The sequence below is a fragment of the Caenorhabditis briggsae genome (assembly GCF_000004555.2).
Source record: "Caenorhabditis briggsae complete genome, chrI, whole genome shotgun sequence".
NCBI lineage: Eukaryota > Metazoa > Nematoda > Chromadorea > Rhabditida > Rhabditidae > Caenorhabditis > Caenorhabditis briggsae.
The window spans coordinates 6795458-6806159 of NC_013489.2; the positions used below are offsets into that span (position 1 = coordinate 6795458).

The window sequence follows — 10702 nt, forward strand, 5'->3', positions numbered from 1 at the left end:
ATAAACATTTCATCAGTTTACCAATTATTCATATCACTGACAGGGAACGAGGAAAATTGACTCAAAATTATGAGCTAGTGTACCCTTCTATTATAGGTTTTACGGCCTGTAAAGTCTTCATTCGTTTGGTTTAGACGGTGCATTTTTAACTGCATTTTCCGGCTTCATGGTGCATCGATTTCGAACAAGAATATTTCAATTTCCCGCCTTTGTGTCTCTAGAATAAAAACACTAATCGTGGTTCAATCTAGTCTCCAAATCTACCTATTCAGATTTTATCTGTCTTCTTCTTCTAATTATCTTTTTCCCCTCTAGAGTCTAATTCCCCATAATTGCCCAAAATCCCCTGCAGCTGTTCTTCTCTTGCGTGAGCGTCGCGGTCGTACGCTCACGGTTCTCCTTTGATGACGTGGCAGTGGCGAATCGGTGTGAGGAGGAAACATTCAAATCTAGGCGAAAATCGATATTTGTGCACCGGTAGTGCGCCTAGTGTGTGCTTGACGACTTCGATAAGAAACTTCTTTTTCGAAAATTTGTGGGAAAATTCAAGAGAATTGCGAAATTCAAATTGAAATTCTGCGGTGCAGTGTGTGGAGGATGGAAATTCTTTTTAAATTTGGTGCATTTTTGAAATTCAGTTTTTTTTTAAAATTTGCCGGTTGACATGTCTTCATTGGAGTCTTCAGGAAATTCGAATTAATGTTGATTGAAAACTTAAAATTTTCTAGAATTTTCCAAACCTTCTAGTCTAACTAATATTTCAAGTGTCTCCTTTATCCAATGCGACTGCCAACATCTTGCCAGCAAGTTATGGATCTAGCTGAGGCTCGATGTGGAAGCCGGATCGGAATTTTGGGACGTTTTTTAGGCGAATAAAATGGCAGAAATTAGAGGGGAAGTGGGAGAGGGGAGGGGAAGGCGGGAGAATAGTGCAACAAATGACTAGCGGAGGGGAGGACGATCGGCCTTTTATATGCATCGCAGTCGGGGACAATGCACTGTTCAAATAGGTAATCGCGCGCGCACCTGTGTAGCAATGGAGCGCGATTAGCGAAAAAGTGGGAGGAGCCTCAGAAGACGTTATTTATGAAAAATTTAGAGATTTTTTACTTCTATCACATTCAGAACTCTTTTTTTAAAGAAAGACATACCGATTCCATCCTCCACTGAAACAGAATTTCGCCGCATGCTCCGGAATAAGAAGCCCTAAATGCGCCCAAGACTCCTTTCCTAGAGTGCTTGCTCCCATGGCAACTGCTAGGGGGAGGAGGAGAAAAGAAAAAGAGGAAAGGAAAAGGAACATATAAAGCATTCATATATTTATATTCAAAAGATCAAGCAGCAAGGAGATGTTAAGTATTCAGTAATAGTTCTAGTAACCGGAAAAATGGAGTTTTACAAAAAAAGGATATTTATAGCTTCTCGAAGACTTCCTCGTATTCACAAGTCGAGCATGTGCGCTTCCACGTGTCTTCCTTCACATGAGTTTCTTTTCCGAATTCGTGTGTATGCGGCTTTCCGAAGTCAGTTCGCATTCCGGCGTTGCCACGGATCTGTTGTCGAAGATCCTTGAGTTTCTTCTCAAATTGCTTTTCGGCACGGACCTCTTTCGATTGCTCACGAATCTCCTTCTTCATTTCGAGCTCTTCGAAGCTTCCATGAACTTCGATGACGCGTTGTTCGACCTGACACTTAAGATACAACTTCATATCGCCATATCTCGGATTATGCGGATTCTTTTTGGCCCAAAATCTCAATGGTGGTTTTCGAAGATCCAGGTCACAATCTTTGAGCATATACGTCGTCTTCACTTCAGTTCTTGCCAGCAATTTGTGCTCTCCCTTATCATCTCTACAAGCATCACAAACTGCACAATTGTATCTCTCCCACAGCCAACTATCCATCAGAACCTTCTCGCATTTTTCGCAATTATCGGGTGCTTTTGTGGAGCTAAACGCTGCGTCGGCGCCTGGAAAGATGGGAAAATTAGGTGTGTTGAAGAATCTTCCGGAACTCACGCTTTTGTCTCATTTCCGAAATCTGCTCTCGACGCTCCTGAACCTCGTCGTCATCTTCGCAAAATCCACCACCAATATAGTCGGATTCCTGGTTTTCTCTGAAAAACAAAATTGTAAAAACATATATAATCACTATTCACCAACCGGTACAACTTCTCCACAATCGGAACTTTGTCTTCCTCATTCGCTGATGGGTTGTAACTACGTTTTGGCATGTTTTTTAATCTGGAAAACGTCGATTTCAGGATATGTACCGATATTTCGAAATTCGAAACGAAATTAAAAATATAAAAAAGTTATATCTAATTTTTGTTGAGAAAAAAACTCGGTGAAACAACTGAAACTCCAACGAAAACGCAAAATTTTGTGTGTTTGAAATATTTACTTTTCTTTTGTCTTCTCCTCTCGTAGTACACGGCCGAGTTTTCTCCCTTTACCTACAATACGCGGCCACAAACTTGGAGAGTTGTTCCTTCAAAATACTGTAGTCTTTTCAAGACGCCGGCTCACAATTTGACAAGTGTGCCTTTAGACTACTGTAATTTTTTTCTTTGTGAGACGTGGTTAAAAACTTTGATGGCTGCGCCTTCAAAGCACTGTAGGAAATTTTTGGTGGCTTTTCAAAATTTATCTATTTTTTCTTTTCTTTTTTGCTCTTTTTTCTTTAATTCTGAATGTCTGCTTGTTCCGATTGACCAGTAATGATTGAAAGTGACACTAAAAAATGTCAAAAAACGATGACATCTTCTAATTGTATTGAAAACCGTTCCGTTGGTGGGCGAAACGACAACGACCGCAATGTAAAATAGGCCAGCTATTCCGGCTATCTGTCCCTCTATTCTCCTTCCCCGTCGTCGCTCGTAATAACTCATTCAGGACCCCACATCTCTTCCTTCTTCTTCTTTCTCTTTCGTCCCATTTCTCTTCGTTCATCGTTTCAATTATCTCGTCCCCGTTCTGGGTGCAGTGTCCTGGGGTCCCATCGATTTTGACACTTTTTGCATTTTTCTGGCAACCGGAAGGAACATTTCGACATGTCCACATCTCTGATTCTCTCTATTTTCTCTCTCTAATACTCACTGTATTATTGCCTATATTTGGAAGAAGAGTGTATGACCGGAGAGAGAAGAGAATGTCTTTCTGTGTGTATTTAGTGGCGCCAAACAAAACAAAAAAAATCATCGGACGAGGACGTCTCGATGCGTTTTCTACACCTGGGGGCTACTACTCATCATGTCCTGCTCTCTGTCTCTCTCTCTCTCTTTTCCACTTTTTGTTGTGTTCCGGAAAAATCGATTTGTTTAAATACCTCTCGAAAGGTTGGAGGACACGTCAAAAAATATATTCTAAAAATTACAACGATTTTTGGTAAACTTGGAAAAAATCCTGCTAATTTCAAGACCACATTTAGGTTCTCAAATCTTTTAAACTGCCACAAAGACTGAAAATTCTCTGACAGAGCGGTACTCTGTACTTATACTTTAAGTTCAATTATCTCGTTTTCTATAAAAGATATCAAAAATGTGCCAACTGATAAAATATTTTTTATAATATCACCAACGTTTTATCAATTAGCAAAATTTTGATATCTCTTGAAAGAGCCGAGATAATTGAGCTTCAAGTATGTATGCCGTAAACAGTCTGATAATTCTTTATTTCGTGGCGAGATTATTCAAAGTTCTGTGTTGTGCGCCTTTCAAGTTATCGTATTCAACATTTTCAAAAGCGGGCCATCGAAAATTTTCCAGAATCTAGAAAAATAAAACCGAATTCTGCCTTCTCAATAACACAAACAAAACTGCAAGTGTTCATCATCAAAAAGGAAATAGAGAAAGGGATGAAATGCGCAAAATCCCAACACACAAAAGTCACCACACCATATATAAGTATTTACTTTGTGAGACAGGGCCCCCGGTGTCCCTCAGCTCTTTCCCTCTTTCTTGTTGTTCAGTACAGAGCCTTCTTTCTCTATCTACTTCTAGTTGATTCATTCAAATTAGTGCTTGAGTGGTAGGGGGAAGACTCCACGCTCTTCCTTTTGAACACATGCACCAATTGGTGCATGTTCCTCTGTTCCCTTTTCGGATAAAAAGAGTGAGCCTTCAGAAGAGATTCTAGGGACCCTTCTCTGCGACGTCGTCTCTTCCACCTCGTTTTCTATTATCAAAGCCTTCTTTGTTGTTTTGGCACAACATTTCTTCTTCTTCTTCCTAAGCCTTCATTTGATGGGTTAAGACTCTTCTCGGATGTTGAGAGAAAAGAACACGAAGAGATAATTTCTATCGAAAAGAGTGAAACTATTGTTCTTTGTCTTTTTCTTCGAAACTATTTAAGAGAAAATGAAAAACAATTAATTCACAATTAGCATATTCGGGTTCCCCAGAGAATGGACCCATGTTGCTCTTCTGAATATTAATTGAGAAGGCACAGATGGGGATCTTGTCTGTCTGTGTGTTTGTCAGTGAAATTTCTGGATCTCGGAGGTCCCACAACGAAAACTACCGTAGCCAAAAATATATGTTGGTTTTCCGGATTCATTTTCTGTTATTTTCCCCCAAGCACGTCGGTTGAAAATTGACTCGAAAAGCAGTGAAAATAGAGAAAAAACCGGAGAATAGTAATACTTTTTATTTACTGTAGTCTTCCACAGCTCCGAGTTTCTTGTACCAGAATCATAATGATTCATGCGTTTGTTTATTCCTATTAAGTCATTTTTTTGTTTCCAGAATTTGTGACTCATGATTTGGTATATATTAACTGGATCACATTGTGTGATTTCAAATAAATATTTGTGAAATTCCTCGGAACAACTGTTCATAATATTTTTATCTCTAAACAATAACAACTGATTATCATAAAATGTGTCGTCTCCCACTCATTTTTCATTATAAATTCCTAATTTTAAAATAAATTCGAACCCAAACCAGGTCACCTCATGATTGTTCAAATATTACGAAAGTTGAGAGGGAGACAGAATGTTCACTTTCTTCTAAAAGATGACTCATTTTATATATTGTTAAACATATAGAGGTGTCGTCGAAGCAGCTGAACAACACAATCAAAGCGTATCAAGAGAATTTTTACAAACTTTTCGAAAATTTTCGTATTTGTACAGCTTTTCGGGGTCAGCTGAGGTTGAGGGCTTTGGCATATTTGTTGACAAATTGAAGAAAAGAGCATGAATAATTTGAATTTCTGCAAAAAACGGTTATTTCTGTTTCAAACTTTAGCAAAAAATTTTAGCAAACTAGCCTTCGTACTACTGTATTTAAAACTGTTTTCGATGCGAGACACTACTTGAAACTTTAATGGCTGTGCCTTTAAATTACTTTAACACATTATTGGCGATTTCCGCAATTTTTACTTTAATTTTACTGTGAACCTAGATCATTTTATTATTAGATTTTAGCTGAAGACATTGATCGATTCCCCTTTTGAAATATTCGGAAATTTTTTCAAAAATCGGCCTAATCTGAAAAAAGATTTTATACTACCGTAGTTCCCATAAGCCTCAAAATTTTCAAGTTCAAATCCTGAATTCTTCAAATTGCCGGTCCACCAATTCTTGTGATTTTCACCACAATCTGCGTCTCTCTAATTCTTTCTATCTCTCTCTCTCTACGACCCTAAACCAATTCCACCATCTTGTAAATACCCATTGTTTCCGGTGTTCACCCACCCGATCAACCCCAAAACCGCCACCCATTCCACATGTTTCAAATACACAGATTTTCTCAAAAAATCGGAAAAAACGGCCTTGTTGAATCCCCGAGTGTCTATGTGCAACAATATGTCTTATCAGTGGAAAACGGTCAGCACCTCCATCTGTCAATTTGAGGACATAAAGGAAAAGAGAAATGGTGTAGAGGGGGGTATTGAACCTATCTCTGCGTCTCTCCCACTTTCTATGCTCTCCAATGCTCTCTCGCCTCTCCCTCAATTTCCTCCACACTCATTTCTCACCCCCCCCCATTGTGTCCCATTTCCTCTTCCAAATGACTCATCAGTTTCTGATAAAATGCTTTTTAGTAAAAATAAAATAAAAAATTTCAGATCGGTAGATGAGTGATCCCCCTGCCTTGAAAATACAATAAGATCAAAAAGATGTCAATGTCCAGGAGCACCATCCAGGAGTTGTGTGAATTTGTGCAGCGTGAGTAGTAGCTATTCTCTTTAATGCCGCGTTCAAAGTTGATTTCCAGGAGTAATTTCCTGGAAAAACGCTGTCCAAAGCTGCCATTGTTTTCCAGATTTCCAGGCACACTAAACTACTGTATCACTCGTTTTGACTATGTTCTCTCTGTTGATTCATGTCGATTTACGGCGGGTCTCGAAGCGGAGGCCTCTGGAAAACAATGGCAGCTTTGGACAGCGTTTTTCCAGGAAATTACTCCTGGAAATCAACTTCGAACGCGGCATAAAGTTCTAAAAATCCCAAAATTTTCAGACAAACCCTCACAAATCCTGGGCAACAAATTCTTCGATTCCCGGATTGTGGTACAGGTGGACGTGGCTCACAAGGCCGACAAATATGAGCCTCGCATTTTTGTTATATCAAAATTTAGGTAAAAATTTGAAAATTTGAAGGTTTTTGTGCAGAAAATCATGTAGATTCACCTAAAAAATGAAGAAGAAAAGGTTCAGAAAATCTCGTACTCTAATTTTTTCTTGATTTTCAGTGTGTTTTCAGGTTTTTTGAGGTTCCTATTCATATTCTGGGAGAAAAAATTAACGAAAAAATCTCCAGAAACCCTGAAAAAACACTGAAAATCAAGGGAAAAAAAAGTGAAGTACGATATTTTCCCAATTAAGGATTTTTTTGAAATTTTCTTTTTTTCTGTGAATCTGCATGATTTTCTGCACAAAACAAAGCAATTAAATAAAAATTTTATCGTACACCATTATTTCAGGATATTCCTTCTTATGGGTAAAACGACGTCTTCACTGAAAATCGAGAAATCATTCCACGTTCTAACAATCAAAGCGATCCACGTCATCAGCGACGACGAGGTTGTGATTCATTTAGACGATGGTGTGCACAAGAAGAAGATCAACATGAAGTGCTCTGTTCACTCAGCAAGCCATTTAGCACGACAACTTTTATCAGCGATTAAACATTATTTCCCTGACTTCGGTGTCCATTTGAATCAATCAATCGATGTGAACCCAGCGGCACTCTACACTGAATTCGCATCCCTTCCCACTGCATCACCCCGTCCTTGCCATTCATTTCGAAGGACTTATGCAGCTCTTTGTGATTTTTATGATCAACCGTATCGAGAAGAAGTGTCTTGGGATGTGGAGAAAATATACACGGCTAACAAGCTAAAGGATTTGAAAATCGACGATTTCTCACATCTTCTGCCTAAAGATCTGCTTCCGATAGTGGGTGTTCTACAGTACTCCTCCTACTTTACCGGTCTGATTTGTGATGCCGTTCGGGTTTCGTCAGAAGTGATCGATGTGATTTTAAGTGTGATTCGGAAATCGCATAATTTGAAAAAGCTTCAGTTGAGGAGTTGTGGATTGCCAAAGTGAGTTTTTTGACTTTCTGAATCATCAGGCATGTTCGAAACGGAGTTCAGAATATTGATAATTTCGATCATTCGAGCTTTTTGGGGATTTTTAGTTTGAAATTTGAAATGTCCAAATTTCCTGAATTGATTTCAAAGCAAAACTTGGAGAAAGAATGCTTGCACAATTTGTATTTTCAGAGACTTCGTTACCCTCCTTGCCTCTGCTCTCCATAACAACCAAAACGCGTGTCTGGAGCATTTAGACGTGTCGAGAAACCCTCTAGAAGACAAGAAAGGATTCACAATTCTCTCATCAGTGCTTCCCAGGTTGACCCAATTAAAGTACGTCAACGTTTCCGAGTGCCAACTGACCGATAAATCCATGAATCTGCTGTGTACGGGACTTTATAAGTGAGTGATTTATCCGGTTGTTTCAGAATAATTTTCACATTTTTCAGTGGAATGACATCGTGTAAAAGTGGTGGAATGCAGGTGACTGAACTGATTCTATCGTCGAACCCAATTAAAGATGATGTGAGTGTTTTTTTTTTAATTTGAAATTTCAAAAGTTAGAATTTCTAGATATCCGCCATTATTAATCTCGTTTCCATCTGCACTTCTCTCCGAGTTTTGGACCTTTCTGACACGGGAATTCACTTGGACAAGCTCTGGAACTCTCTGAAATTCGGCGGTCTTCAAATCGAAAAACTCCTTCTGAATGGATGTTCTCTCGGTGGAAAGAAGTCAGAAGGCGTTCAAACAGCCAAGGAGTACTTCTCAATGGCAGTAAATCTATCGCATATCTCACTTAACAACACGTCGATGCCATCGGAATACTTGAAAGCCGTGCTTCTGGGTCTCGCATCGAATCAACAACTCCAACCATTCCGTTTAGATTTGGATGCTACGTGTGAGAAGGGATCGGCAAATGTTCTAGACGCGTGCATCGGTGGTGTTCGTTGCGAGACCCTCAGTCTTCGAGACAACAATTTGGATGGGGATCTACAGGGAGTACTGCAAAGTCTGATGATGGTTACATGTCTGAGACGGTTGGATATCGGAGGATCGAATATGAATCAATTGAAAAAGAATAACAAACAAGCTCATGTCATCAACAAGATTCTGTTAGATGTCGTCAAGTTGTATAGTGAAGAAGGGTGTCTTGAAGAGCTGAACCTTTCGGAATGTCGCCTCGGCGCCTACCTGAGTGTCCTCCTTAACACTCTTGGTGCCACAACGACACTCAAGAGTTTGGATATCAGTGGAAATGAAATTGGCAACTTTGGAGCTCGAATTCTCTCGAAAGCTCTCCAAGTCAACGTATCCCTCCGATCAGTCTCCATCGACAATAATCACATTGGCGCTGATGGATTCGTCGATTTGGCGACTTCTATGAAAATGAATCACACTTTGACCCACTTTCCATACCCTGTCCAGGATGCTTTTGACTGTATGCAACGAGTTGAACGAACGAGATCCGTGGCTGCACTCACACAGATTCAGAATTGTCTATATAGGAATAGAACGGCGATTGGATCAGATGAAGCCAACTGCAAACGAATGTTCGCTGGTGGCGTCCTTCAACAGATGGAGAAGGCTTCAGATGACGTGGTTGGAGGAATCATCGACTCCATTACCACCTATGGACAAGAACCATTCCCACCGAAGATGTCGGAAATGGTCGAGGAGTTTGTAAGCAAGTTTCAAGTAGAAGGAGGTCGTCTGATCGCTGAGAACATCTCCAGAACTATCGGAGGAGATTTGAATGCCACGTCACGACGGGCTGAACAGATTGCAGTTTCCAGACTCACAGAAGTCTGTACCGAACAGGTGAAGCATGTATTCAACGAGTGGAGGTGGAGAGAGATGTGTGAACACGTGGAATCGGAGTTGTCGCGGACATCGATTGGAGGATCAGGAGATGCTTGTAGTCTGGGAAGAACGTCTTCTGTTGGCACTGGCTCCCCGGCAATGTCATCTCCATTCACACCGAAACGTGCAGGTCATCGACCGAGAAGTATTATTGGCGACTTGACATCATCTACGACGTCTTCTGAAACTATTGGTGGAGGAAGTGAGCAAGGAATCAACTTAGACCTTCCACCAAAACCATCCGGGTTGTCACATATGCAAAAAGCGCGACCCAGAAAACGAGGAGGAGCTTCTTCGCTTCTCAACAATTCAGATGACGTTATGTTGACGAGTAAATCAAGCGGAGGACCTGAAAATGGAGATATGGAGGACCTGATCGAAGAAGTTGAGGAGGTCGAACAGGAGCCAAAAAGGACACCTATCACTCGGATCGCGATGATTCCGGATACTTCTCTTCTTTCTCAAGTTCATCTACGTCCGTCGGCAGATCGAACGATGTCAGCTGCCTCGTCAGAATTCTCTCTATCGCCACGTGAAACCACGTCATCTCCAACTACCGCCCATAAAATTATGACGACGTCAAGTGCTTCGGATTCTCCACCACCTCTTCCGCAAAGAAATCGGTAATTTATTTGTTTAGCTTAATAGTTTAGGCGCGAAATTCAACTTAAATTTTAATTTTAATAATTTCCTGTTTTCAGAATCGGCCCCGGCGGCGCTCCACCACCACTGCTCCCACCGAAGCCGGAACCTCGTACACGTCTTGTCGGAATCGGGTCTCCAACGACTCCTCCAGCTACGACAGCCGAAGATGATGAGAATGCGAATAGTCGGCGATCGGTAGCTGATATGGCGAAAATCTTCCAAAAATAAATTTCTCTGTATTACCTCGCTCTTTGTTTTATCTCTAATCCCTGTGACTATTTTTATTCATGCAAGAAAAACGGATTCCATAAGTATACTTTGAAAGAAAAACGGTCACACACAAAAATTCTAGTTACATTTTTATAGTCTTATCTCATTCTGTGTATTTCTTCCTTTCTGTATTTTTTTGTTCTTAACTCAGTTTTACACCATCTAGACCCCCTTATTTCTCTAGCATATTCTTCTGTATGTATTGTTGCGAGTATCCAGCATTTCCTGCAGGCACAAAAAACGTCTGCGAAATCCCCATGTCTTTTTTATCCGAAGCTGTTCACTTTTCTTTGTTAAATGCACAAAACGCGGTTTTATATCATGTTCATTTTGAATGAATTCGCATGGATTATAGAATTCCACCACAGTGGCGAGATATCA

General features: G+C 40.3%; 2 protein-coding genes across 2 annotated transcripts; one reads left to right on the forward strand and one right to left on the reverse strand.

Moving 5' to 3' along the window:
* Positions 1-1412: 1412 nt before the first annotated feature.
* Positions 1413-2233, reverse strand: Cbr-xpa-1 (the record flags this gene model as incomplete). The annotated part of the gene is made up of 3 exons (XM_002646534.1): positions 1413-1969; positions 2019-2116; positions 2163-2233. The coding sequence occupies 3 exons, from the start codon at positions 2231-2233 to the stop codon at positions 1413-1415; spliced, it is 726 nt and encodes a 241-aa protein (XP_002646580.1).
* Positions 2234-6122: 3889 nt separating this feature from the next.
* Cbr-crml-1 lies at positions 6123-10279 on the forward strand (the record flags this gene model as incomplete). Its single annotated transcript, XM_045236752.1, has 7 exons — positions 6123-6171; positions 6466-6583; positions 6929-7552; positions 7733-7945; positions 7993-8068; positions 8117-10029; positions 10108-10279. The coding sequence occupies 7 exons, from the start codon at positions 6123-6125 to the stop codon at positions 10277-10279; spliced, it is 3165 nt and encodes a 1054-aa protein (XP_045097047.1).
* Between the last annotated feature and the right edge of the window lie 423 nt (positions 10280-10702).